The following is a 13618-nucleotide window of genomic DNA, read 5'->3' on the forward strand; positions in this document are numbered from 1 at the left end:
GTTGATGCAGCTTGATGCGTGTGTGTCTGGTTTCCATGGTAATCATCAAGGCTCTTGCTGGAACACGCTGAATAGACTAACAATCGCTCTTCACAAGCGCCGTTCCATTTGTTACATTCTCGAATTGAGGAGCATAACGCCACTAACTCCTCAATTGGTCCGGAGGGCTCTGGCCTGGAATGCCCTGCACGGTGATGATGAGGAGAGTGTGTGGAAATCTGGCATAACATAGGGTGATAAACTGAAGAGGCGGCTGCCCGTGGCTATACAGTGGAGTCGGTATTGCTGCATCAGGGGGCCGAGACATGGACGCTCACAGCACAGCAGGAAAAAGGCCCTGGATGGCATCTACCAGTGTGGATTTCGTCGACTAAAACTATGACGAAAAAATGCTCGTCGACTACCTTTTTTCACTGACGAAAACTAAACAAGAACTAAATAAAAACTAAGCTACGATGACTAAAATATATTTACAATTTAATCAACAAATAAAAACTAGACAAAAATGATAGGGAGGGTCAAGTGGAGAAGAGATCCAGTAGAACTAAAAGACGAGTCATTTTATGTTTGGTTGCGCTCGGGTGTCGCTCTCTGAAAATAGCAGATCTACAAGCTCACAACGCGTCGCGCTGCGACGCGTTGTGAGCTTTGTAGATCGGCTATTTTCAGCATGCAACCAAGTGTAAAATCAGCCATTACGACGCCATTAAGGCACCGCAAAAAACACATTTTAGTCGACTATAATCAACTGTAGATTTAGTCGACTATAATCTTATATTTAGTCGATAAAAACTAGACAAAAACTAAAACATTTCAGATGACTAAAATACGACTACAACTAAATTAAATTGTATTCAAAAGACTACGACTAAAACTAAATCAAAATATATGCTGTCAAAATCAACACTGCAGCAAGCAAACCGACAATGAGGGGAGTCGACCCAAGCCAAGGTACAGCTAGGAGGGGAAATAAAAGTAGACACATTGCGAGGTCCTTTGAACAACAAGACTGTGATGCTAGACTCCTATAGGGTGTGAGGGTGTGAGGAGGGCAGCGGTTCAGAAGTCCAGAGTTGGTGTTGGCTATAGTTCACACACTCTCGCATTGCACACCTCAAGGACCCCTCTGGGTCCCCGCGGGGTTGCATGTTGAGAACAAGTGTGTTAGGGCAACTTTTCCTATAGTTACCAAAAGTGCACAGCACACCGGTCCTTGCGAGGTGCCAGCCAAACGGATTAAACACTAACACACTCGTAGCTGCCGATGCCAATAGTTCAGTCAGATAACTCACGAATAGATTGAACCATTATAGACCGAATAGATTGAACCAATATTATAGAATGAGAATACAAGTGTGGATGTAATATTTGTATCTTGGCGTTCAGGCTCCGCTACATTGTTCTCCCTGCTCAGCACAATTTAGACAACCATCATTAACCATTAAGAGCAGAGAGATAGATATATAATAACAACCCCCCCCATGGGGAACAGAACCAATAGCAGAGCCCACTGGTGGTGCTGGGGTGGTGGTGGGAGCAAACGGCGCATGACAACAACCATAACACACAAAGCGGAAGGAACGCAGACTTAGGTGAGATTAAATAACCCACCCGATTGGACAGCTGATTGTCACGTCAGTGAATGACGTATGGGTCTTCCATGACGCTGTATACAGCCACATATTAATGAGCATGCATGTAACCTCTCGAGTGTATGCTGCCTGAACTACCTCGCGGGCTACGTATCATTTTATTGTGGACACAGAGACACAGAAAAATCACCAACGTTTTGGACAGACGGCGCTGCCTTTGAACCCTCTCTCAAGGGTGTGAAGAAACACCTTTCAAAAGTGCACTGAAAAGAAGCCCCACACACATTTCAGTTCATTCTGCCCGGCTGCTGTGTGACCACAGGTCAGGTACACGTTCCTTACCGGCTTCTTTGGAGAGCTGCGTGAAGGCCTCGACTCCCTTCTCGCCGTAGCTTCCCTCCGACGCGATGGTGGAGACGTAGGTCCAGCCCAAAGCCTGGATGATGTCCACCATGGCCTGGGCCTGGAAGGAGTCCGGCGGGACCACCCGCGAGAAGAAGTCATAGCGTCTGTCGTCGCTCAGCTCCGGGGCCGTCGACGCATAGCTTATCTGAGGGATCTGGAGAGAGAGAGAGAGAAGAGAGAGAAGAGAGATTAATAGTTTGATGCATTTTTGGATTGTTTTATTCGCCACGCTCCTGGCCAGTTGCACCACCTCACACTAAGTTTAAACTTAGCCTAGTTATAGCTTAAACACATTCAATCCGGGAAAGTATCTGTGTCATTTTAGATTTCTTTGGCGATTCAAAAATAGCAGATATACAAGCTCATAGCGCGGCACCGAGTGCCGCGCTATGAGCTTGTAGATCTGCTATTTTTTGAAAAATCGTGAAAATGTGGGCAAATCTTTGAATATATCTTCTGGGGGTCCCTGGAACAAAAATATGTTACAAATGTTACAAAAACTTGTAACATAAATATTTAAAGATTTGCACAAATTTTCACGATTTTTCTAAAAATAGCAGATATACAAGCTCATAGCGCGGCACTCGGTATGACCCGGTATGAGTAAATAGATCTGCTATTTTTGAATAGCCAAAGAAATCTAAATGGCTTTTTAAAAGCCATTTAAGCTATAACTAGGCTAAGTTTGAACTTAGTGTGAGGTGGTGCAACTGGCCCCTGGTGTGTACGGAGCTTATAAACTCACTAAAACAAAATAAATAAATGAGCTGAAATCATTCCAGCTGGTGAATTCTATAAGGCATGGTTCTCAAACGCCCCCTGGGCTCCAGGGGGTCCCCAGCTAAATTATTCAATACAGCATCAAGATCACTTTAACCACTTTAACCTAATGTACAGTATATTGGCTATTTGAAAATACTGTAGGCGATCCACAAAGCTCCCACAAGACAGAACAAGGCGTCCTTGACCAGAAAAGTTTGATAACTACTGCAATAAATTGCTTTATCACTGACATGAAGCAGTGTTATTATGCTGCCTCCGTCAGAATCACTTGACACTTATTTTTAGCGGTGCCAACCGCTCTATACGTGGCTTTTGACTTTTGTATGTCCGTCCGTCCGTCCGTCCGGCCGGCCGGCGGTTTCAGCACGGGATGAGCACGGCAAAGAAGCAAACAGCTATAACTTCAGTTTGCAGCATGCCACCAAGTCCAAATTTGGTATGTGGACTTAGACCACCAATAGGGACGAGCATGAATTGATGACGTTATCAAAAAGGGGTCCAGGGACCCCCAGCGCCCGTATGAGCACGGGATGAGCACGGGATTTTAAACAGCTATAACTCCAGTTTGCAGCATGCCACCAAATCCACATTTGGTATGTGGACTTAGACCACCAATAGGCACGAGCATGAATTGATGAAGTTATCAAAGAGGGGTCCAGGGACCCCCCGCCCCCGTATGAGCACGGGATGAGCACGGGATTTTAAACAGCTATAACTCCAGTTTGCAGCATGCCACCAAGTCCACATTTGGTATGTGGACTTAGACCACCAATAGGCACGAGCATGAATTGATGAAGTTATCAAAGAGGGGTCCAGGGACCCCCCGCGCCCGTATGAGCACGGGATGAGCACGGGATTTTAAACAGCTATAACTCCAGTTTGCAGCATGCCACCAAGTCCACATTTGGTATGTGGACTTAGACCACCAATAGGGACCAGCATGAATTGCTGAAGCCCCGCCCCCTCTGTCTTCCCATTGGCTGGCCTTCAAACAGCCATAACTCAAGTTCGCAGCATGCTATGGAGTACAAATTTTGTACATGGACTAAAGCCAGCAATAGGGACTAACTGTCATTACTTAAGCCCCGCCCCCTCTGTCTGCCCATTGGCTGGGCTTTAAACAGCCATCATTCCAGTTTGCAGCATGCTCCCAAGTACAAATTTGGTAAGTGGACTCAGACCACCAATAGGGACGCATTGAAATGAGTTAAGGCCCGCCCCAAAGGCACCGCTTCCTTCACACAGGGTGTGATTTTTTTACACTTAGAGAGTGCAGAAGTCCTGACGTCACTCGTTCATCCCCTGGGTCGTAAAGTCATTCCTCTATGGAGAATAACATTGGGTCAACTTAGAATCGTCTCATATAAGAATTGTGGTCCAAAAATAAACAAACTGTGTCGGCGATATTGTCAGGGAGGAGGTTTTGTATCGTTTATGATAGTTAGTCACTCATATTTGATACAATCTGTTTCTGGTGAAAATGTAACTAATTTGGTGGAAGTAACATTAGCGTTTTCTCACCGTCAGTTGATGCTTCATATCCATAAGAGTAAAACCGCCGGGGTCATTTGTTTATTTTTGGAACACAGTTCAAATTTGACGCGATATTAACCCATTGAGACCTGAAGCCGATTCTACATGTCTCCTAAATCCCAACAGTATTCTGGAAAACGTATGTTTCTATATCAGTGGTGCTCAATCCTTTTCATGTCAAGGACCCCCAAAATGTATATGTATTTGGCCGCAGACCCCCATCAAAATATTTGGTTCCAGGGACCCCCAGAAGCAAAGATTTGAGTTAAAAATGTTTGCTTTAAAAATATATATATTCAAAGATTTGCACACATTTTCAATTTTTCAAAAATAGCAGATATACAAGCTTATAGCGCGGCACTCGGTGCCGCGCTATAAGCTTGTATATCTGCTATTTTTGAATAGCCAAAAGTGTAAAATATTGCTTTTTAGCTCAAATCTAAAAATGACATAGTTCCAGGTATTAATGGGTTAAACACCTCTATGGGAATTCAGAACGGGGGGAAAAAAAACTCGACCCACGTAGGATGCGTAAATTACATCAGACTTCGGTGCTCTATAGAGCAGAGGATAAGAATTCACATTAGACCAACAAACACGCCATAGAAACACTCATCGATCAAAGTTCCTAATGTTTAGGGAGCCGCTTAATAGTGTGTAGTTTTCCTCCTTACTTCAGAGGTCTCTTATCAACACACACCGTGTGGGTGTCTCTGTACACAGGAGATCCCAATGCAGATTATTCTGTAACAATGAGCCTTTACGCAGGACAATATAAACTAATAAACCTGCCCAACAAACTGCAGTAACTACATTTTGGACACATTGACTTATTTATTAGTCTCAACGGTTAAATCGGCCTTCAGGATTTTGGGGGATAAACAATGTCAAACACTTCATGAACAGATGTACAATACCAATGAAACACTTTAACCCATTAAGACCGGGAACGCAGATGTGTGTAATTTTTAGATTTCTTTGGGCTACTCAAAAAATAGCAGATCTACAAGCTCATAGTGTTGTAGATCTGCCATTTTTTTTGAAAAATCATGAAAGTTTGTGCAAATCTTTGAATATACATGTTTTTTAAAGCGACCGTTTTTAACTCAAATCTTTGCTTCTGGGGATTCTACAAATGTCTTCTAAATCCTAACTATGTATGTTGCTATAATATCAGTGGTTCTCAAACCTTTTTCATGTCAAGGACCACCCAAAATGTTATATATTTGGCCGCGGACCCCTATCTAAAAATATGTTGTTCTAGGGACCCCCCAGAAGCAAAGATTTTAGTTAAAAATGTATATATATTCAATATATTTGCACACATTTTCACGATAAAAAAAAAATAGCAGATATACAAGCTCATAGCGCGGCACTCGGTGCCGCGCTATGAGCTTGTATATCTGCTATTTTTTTAATAGCCAAAGACATCTTAAAATGACACACAGATGTGTTCCCGGCCTTAATGCGTTAATATACTTTTAAATGTATCCTCATTTGACCCATAAGGGACCCAAATGGACCCGCTTGGGGTCCCTTTGTGTACGTGCTCCGTTTGTACGTAGCCTACGCTCAGAGTTCAATTCACGCTGAGGGTTTTATAGTGTGGGACGGACAAGGAGAGGGAGATAATATATGATGCTATGTTTGTTTACTGAGATATAAACCAGCCCAGCTGTGAACACCTCGGCCCCCAGAGCACCTCATCTTCATTCACCATCTGAGGTGTACATCTGCCCCACTCAACCCCACCACTCCCCCACACCCACAACCACGATCACATGGGTCTGATTAAAGCACACACGCACACGTTTGTATTACTGCACTTGTGAGGACATCAATATTTCAGTAAGGTGGCCTGGACTGCTGGTCCAAGCACCTATAGGCTCACAGAGTAGCCTGACAGCATGTCGCGGGTTCGAGTCCCGATTCCCGACGACCATTGCTGCGTGTCACTCAACATCTCTCTCTCCCCATTTCCTGTCAGCCTATACTGTCCTATCAACAAAGGCATTAAAGCCCAAAAATGAATCTTAGTAAGGCCATTTGTACAATATTTCCCACTTTCAACCGTAACCCTAAAGCAACAAAAATTGGCAATCTACCAGCTACAAGAGCTTGTAGATCTGTCATTTTCGGTGCTCAACACCCAGGTGTAATTCAGGCACCTACCCTAACCCCCAAAACTATAACTTCTACGTGCCTAATCCAAACCTGAATGTTTTCCTAATTGTACTGTAAGGCTAACTCTGAAAATGTGTGTTATTCATAGCAACAAAATTGTCTATTTCTCAAATTCTACAAATACCTGTGGGGACATGAGCTCACAAGCATAGTAACACACACACACACACACACACATGCACACGCACACGCACACAAACGGGGGGTCGGTGTCCTTGCCTGGGATCCCAGGCCCATCACACTGTCTAATCTAAGCGCGGTATGAATGCCATCCATTTCTATTAGAGTGATCAACAGCAGCCGGACGCTGGAGGGGGGGAAGGAAGGAAGACGGAGAAATGAGGGACACGGCGGCGGTCCGCTGATGGGATTCTGGGAGCCTCCCCCGCTCCCCCCCCCCGCCGCCGTCGGTCCCGCAACAATGTTGAGTTATAGCCTTGACCCCGCACAGCTCAAGGCGGGTCAACCGCATAAAGCCGAGCATAATTGAGGTATAGCGCCGGCAGAGAGGGGTCGAACTCAAAGACGACTTAATATGTTTCGAATAGGCCATTTTAACCAAATACAAGAATGAGCCCCCGTGACGCGTTTTAGATGTATTGTCGCTGATGGGTGGAAAAACCTTGTATGTCCAAAACCTCTTTAAGAAATGGAAAAAGAACCTGTGTTCCAGTCATAGGCGATTTTTTCCATCTGCCTCCCCGGTCTTAAAGCTCACAATGCATGGCAGTGTGCCACGTTGTGAGCTTGTAGATCGGCTATTTTTGCTACTTTTGCTTGACACTCTATTGCGTATGCCGGGTTTAATTTACGGGTTTAAAAATAAAAGCAGAAATAATGGAGATGCAAGGTTTCTGCCCGACAACAGCGAGGATGAATGGAGGGGAATACTGTCAGACTTTTACGAGCTAAACCACTTCAGATGTAGAGTGAATAGAGTGTGCCGGGTCAAAAGAGGGAGAAAAAAGCTAAAGTAATAGAAAATCGACAGTCATTTGCATTTAAAAACACCCTCGGCCTGCCTTCCTTCCTTCCCTCCCAAAAAAAGCCAAGGCACTCTGTTTGCATGTATCTATTTGGAGGCCTTGATAGACAATCTGTCTCAACAACGTTGTAAATAGCAGCTATAGGCCTACGCATGCATCCCCACAGCTATCTAAAAGCTCTTATGGATGTGTGGAGTCCGGGACGGAGTGTAGGGGAAGGATAACTGCGCTGAACATTTGTCTCTCTCTTGGGCTTTTTTTCTTTCTTGCTGCAGGGATCCGTTTAAAGATGGCTGTGTCGTCGGTGCCTTTGCCCCAGACTCACAGACTATATTGATGTAATTCCTCCAACATCGCCACAGCAGCCCTTATTCTCCAGGAATTTGCTGCACCCTATAGCAGGACAAATCATCCACTTTTTTTCCAGCCCTGTGCTTTTTTAATTACAACTTTGACCTCCGTTATGAAAAAAAAAACCTGGTAAACCCTGATTGAGAAAGTGCAGGGGCGTTGAGGATTAAAGCTCAAGGAATTACAACACAAAACGGACAGTGATTACAATTTGGCACCTGTGGGTTTTTTTTCTTCTCTCCCTCTCTCCCTCTCTCTCTCTCTCTTGCAGGTAATTGACTACAAATTAAGTGGAAATGGGAGATTGTCGCCGGTACGAAAGTAAATTGATTAAATTACGATGGTCCCCGAAACTTGATTATTATGTCGTCTCCTCGGAAGATTACAAGCATTAAAGCTTAACTTTTCAGCCTTCAAGAGACACACTGTGGTTTGATTGATTCCCGGCGCGTTATCAATTAAATAAAGCTGCCGGCATAAGTCCAATTTGAGTATATTGGGAACCGGGACTGACACCTCTTCAAGTTAAATCATTGTTTCGAAGAGAGTAAAGTATTATGTTCTGTTGAGCTAATCCCCTTTCAGGAATGCACCCTTGGGTGTCTGCCTGTGCCTGCGGTAGCAGAGAGTCTGGAGCAGGCTTTTTTACTCAGCGGTGCTCTCTTCTTTCTTGGCATCGGTAAAGCCTGATTTATATGTCGCTGCACACCGCTGTCAAATATCCAAAAACTACAAGCTCACAACGTGTCACAAGTACATTTACTCAAGGTTTTTTACCTACTGTAACTACCTATTTCCAATTTTCTTTACTTTAACTTTTACTCCACTACAATCATTTGAAAATGTTAGTTACTAGTTTGCAGAATAGAGTTATTATACGTTAACCACTTAAACGAGTAGTTCACCCAAAAAAATGGATTACTGTATGTTCTATCAATTACACACCCCATTGAGCCCTGAATTCATGGAGATGTTTTTGTTTTTATTTCATTCCTGAGCCAATAATTTGCAATAATTCTTTGAGTCTCCTGCTGGGTCTCAGAGACTCCACCGGTCATCAAATTATTGTCTCAGGAATGCGACAAAAACAAAAAAAATCTCCATGAATTCAAGGCTTCATGGGGTGTGTAATTATTACCCAACTTTTTTGGTTCTACTTTAAGCCCTATTTTATGCATAGGCTATTTTTTCTATATAGCGGTTTTTGTATTGTGGTATTGCGACTTAAGTAAAACATCTGAGTACTTCTTCCACCACAGGTTGCAAGCTTGTAGATCTGATATTTTCGACCCGCTCAAACCAAGTTGAGTAGGCTAATGAATACACTCCTCACAGTCAGGGCAGATCGACGACCGGCGGCTGCAATAATAAGGACGAATTGAATGTGAGAACATTTCATTTGGGCCGATGAACAAAAAACAAGAAAAGAGGGATTAACAATTACCCCCCCGTCCGTCCGTCTGTTCGTCCATCCATCCTTTCAGTGGTCGCCATTAGCCACAGCCGTCATTCGGCGTATGGATCAAAGTTAGGATTGCTAAGAGTAATCGCCCCGGCTCACTCTTTAAATGCATGTGGGCTGACAGGATCGATGGCAGGAAAACACAGAGGTCTGTTATAGGGGACACAGTTGTATTGATTTAACCACCGCAAAGTGCCATACTCTCTCTCTCTCTCTTTGAATAAGAAGCTGCTGCTAAATAGGGGCTGAAAAAGGAAAAATAAGACCAGCGAAAGTGCAAGAGAGGCAATGTAATGTTTTGTACATGTATGTGTATGTGTGTGTGGGGGTGGTTGGGTGAGTGGGTGTGGGGCGTGAGAGAAAGAGAGAGAAGGAGCGAGAAAGAGAGAGCGAGAGAGAGGCGGGGGCCAACCGGCTCACGGAGATTAAATGGTGAATTTCACCCAGGGTGTTTTAAGTGAAGAGGTGACTAAGTGTTGTTGTGTAAAGGTTAGACTATGTTCTATGGCAGCGGGAAAACGCAGCGCCTCCAGTTCATTAGCCCGACTGGGCTTTTATTCCAGTGTTATTTCATGTACAGGTACAACAGCGGGACCACAACAACAAGCACCACAGGGCCGCCCGCTATAAGCCGATGCTTAGGGGTGAGAGAGGATCAAACGGCGGCATACTGTAGCCGTACAATATACGGCACAGAACTACTGTAGAAGAGAGCTGCTACTCAACCTTGCCTGTATAATATACATGTATGTAAGCGTCTCGGCAACTGTTCTGCATTCCCTCTGGTATTACATAGACGACGTACACAAGGGCATGTTATGCAGCATATGGTCCAATGTGTGATTCTGAGTCAGGGTCATATCATGGCAGACGTCTATCCTCTGCCATCTGAGGGAGCAGGGGGAGGGTCTGACTCTGTCCAGCAGATACAGAACACTAGGAAGTGAACACATTAAGTGGATCTCACAATCCATGTAGAATCGTGTGGCTGCAATGTGGATCTCGGACCTCATTTGACGAGCCTGTGACATTAGTCATCCATGGCGCCAGTTGTCTCTGACACATCTATGACGGACTCAGGTACGATTGCAAATTTGAGCAAGGTTGCTGTGCACCGGCCTGGCTGACTATTCAACTATCAAAGAGAAGGGTGTGTGCACATCCCACGCCTGTATTTAGGCCAGGTGCTGGACATCAAGGAAGAATCAAGAAAAAGAAGGAAGTCCGCACACTGTTCTCAAGCTCCAAGAAACTCACTTTTTATTTTTGCAACGTTTCGACCTTCTAGGTCTTCATCAGGCAAAAAAATATTGTATGTAAAGAATATTTTTTTGCCTGATGAAGACCTAGAAGGTCGAAATGTTGCAAAAATAAAAAGTGAGTTTTTTGGAGCTTGAGAACAGTGTGCGGACTTCCTTCTTCTTTTTCTTGACTATTTGACTATAAAATTACAATTAAAATAAAATGAACACACTTATGTGAAAAACGTAATTGTGACGGTACAGTACCTCTGTGGCCTACTGTATACTGGCAGCGTGCACAGCACACAAACGCTGATCGGTCCAGTGGTTTGGAAGATTAACTCCGGAAAGTCAAACACACACACACACACACTTCAAAGACAGTTAACCTCCCGCAGAGCCACGCCATACAAAAATATATGAACACTGTCTCCACTGGAAACACAAGACGAAAAAGGCATTTGACACAGAACCACGGGGGCCTTATAATCAGAAATGATCGTTTAGCAACTCCAAAAAGGCCATCTTTCAAACCGAGAGCGTTTTTTTCACCACCAGCTGCTACGAGTCGGAAGTCACCCCGTGTCAATTGTTTCCAGTTCCCTGCAGTGTGTGACTGCCAGAGAAAGAAAGTTGTACTTTAAATTGTCCAAGCCCAGCCACTGTTTCCATTAATCTTAACCCACTAAGACCGGGAACGCATCTGTGTCATTTTTAAAACATTTTGGCTATTCAAAAAATAGCAGATCTACAAGCTCATAGCGCGGTGCTACAGCCTTGTAGAGCTGCTATTTTTGAAAAATCGTGAAAATATGTGCTAATCTTTGAATATATATATTTTGAAGCAACATTTTCAACTCAATTCTTTGCTTCAGGGGATTCTACAAATGTCTTCTAAATCCTAACAGGTTTTCTTAAACTTATGTTGCTATAATATCAGTGGTTCTCAAACCTTTGTCATGTCAAGGACCACCCAAAATGATTTGTATTTTGACCCCCATCTCAAAATATATTGTTCCAAGGACCCCCCAGAAGCAAAGATTTGGAAAAAAACAATATATAAATATATTCAAAGATTTGCACACATTTCCAATATTTAAAAAAAAAATAGCAGATCTACAAGCTCGTAGCACGGCACTCGGTGCCGTGCTACGAGCTTGTAGATCTGCTATTTTTTTCAATAGCCAAAGAAATCTAAAAATGACACAGATTCATTCCCGGTCTAAAAGGGTTAAGAGCAACTCCAGCAAAACTTAGTGGCAAACAAACTCTTAACTGTGAGTGGCAGAGACGAAATGTTTTCCTGTGAAAGGATTTAAGCGGAGCGAGGGCAGCCAGACAGCTCGTATTGCAGGGAAACCCTCTTCCCTCTATTTGCTGCATGATTAGCTTCTAAGTATATCATGGCATCGGCCCGCTCTACTAGGCTGTTTCTGACAACGTCTGCTATCTGCGCCGATGGCAGAACTGACAGCGGGGTGCACACTACAGCCCGATCCATGACAGCTTTTTGGGCCCGACGCCAGTCCTGATTTTCTGAGAGTCCTTAGACCACACATTATCCATGTTTTGACTGATAAAACTGTCAACTGATTAAAGTTTCTATTTGAGATCATCAGTGAAATGAGTAGATATTAAATAGCCTACTCTATAAAGTCACGTTTTTTTTATTCAACCACCATTAAACCGCCTATAAGCCCATGTTGAAGATAGATGTGCAAAATGAAATGGAATGTTTAAAGCACCAATAGAGGCTATGCGCGTGACATCATCGTACCCGGAATGTCCCGGTGGACAAGTGACGCATGTGCATTCTCTTTATAGCAGTGTTTCTCAAACTTTTTCATGTCAAGGACCCCCAAATGGACACTTATTAGCCTGCGGACCCCAATTTGAAAAGATAAACCAGGGACCCCCCATAAGAGAAGATTTTTACGGCTCTAGCATTGATTCTCAATCATTTTAATTTCAAGGACCCCCAGTTTGACATGCATTAGGGCTACGGACCCCCATTTAATGGCATTTCTATCACTTGGACCCCAATTCATTTAACTCTGAGAGTGTACAAATGGAACCAAATGGACCCGTTAGGGTTCATTTGGTTCCATTTGTACACTCTCAGAGTTACAGACCCATAAGGGTCCATTTGGTTCCTATCCATCATTTAGCTGGGGACCCCCTGGAACTCCCTCAAAGACCACAGGCGGTCCCCGGACCACTGGTTGAAAACCACTGCTCTATAGGACAGTGACCATTGTCATCCATAGTGTCATCCCTAATTAGTGGGATTGAGCCCACCTGTGCTTATTAGGCAGACAGAGACACCTGCACTCAGATCTGCTTTGAATTGTTTGGACAAATGACATGCCAACATATTGTTCCACCTCCCTTTCCCCCTATTTTTAGTATTGTCAAGCGTATAGGCAATAAATGACTTTTAAGTGCAAAGACTCGATGATATTCGCACCGCAACACCCCATTAAAAAATCCCAAATGTTCAAAAATGGTCCATCTACAAGGTCACAACGCACTGTGTTCTGAGCTTCTAGATTTTGTATTTTTTGGAAAACTTCTTAAAATGTTCATCTCACCTACAGTACATTCCCAAAATAGCGACATCAGGTAGACAGTGGTTAAACGTGGGGAAACATCGGATGCATACAGACTACCAAAGTCAAATAATGGGCTCTATGCACAGCAGCCATATTGGAAAGAAATTGGGCCTCTTCCTTACTTCCTCCACAGGTGTTACCAATGATTCTAATGACGGCTTTGTTCCATTTAGTGTAGCACAGTGGTTCTCAAACCTTTTAATTTCAAGGACCCCCATAACTCTGAGAGTGTACAAAATGGAACCAAATGGACCCGGAAGGGTCCATTTGGTTCCATTTGTACACTCTCAGAGTTACACACATTTTAAGGGGCCATTTGGAACCCCCTCAAGGAACCATGAGGGTCCCTGGACCACGCTTTTAGACCCACTGGTGAAGCAGAGTGTTTCCAGTGAGCCAACATGGCACAATACCAGCACCCTGACTCTGTTTGACCTGAAAGGGACAGAGCCTTCATTAGTATCATTGG

General features: G+C 43.8%; 1 protein-coding gene across 1 annotated transcript in view; it reads right to left on the reverse strand.

Annotated features, from left to right (window-relative positions):
- LOC311054267 (metabotropic glutamate receptor 7-like) overlaps nucleotides 1–13618 on the reverse strand; it is a gene marked incomplete at both ends in the record, with an annotated part of 254803 nt that overhangs the window by 181315 nt on the left and 59870 nt on the right. Inside the window, one exon of the mRNA XM_084070143.1 lies at nucleotides 1935–2151. Coding sequence (XP_083926269.1) covers nucleotides 1935–2151 — 217 coding nt within the window. The remainder of the gene's footprint in view (nucleotides 1–1934; nucleotides 2152–13618) is intronic.

The sequence above is a fragment of the Gymnoscopelus microlampas genome (genome assembly GCF_963454915.1).
Source record: "Gymnoscopelus microlampas genome assembly, chromosome: 10".
Lineage (NCBI taxonomy): Eukaryota > Metazoa > Chordata > Actinopteri > Myctophiformes > Myctophidae > Gymnoscopelus > Gymnoscopelus microlampas.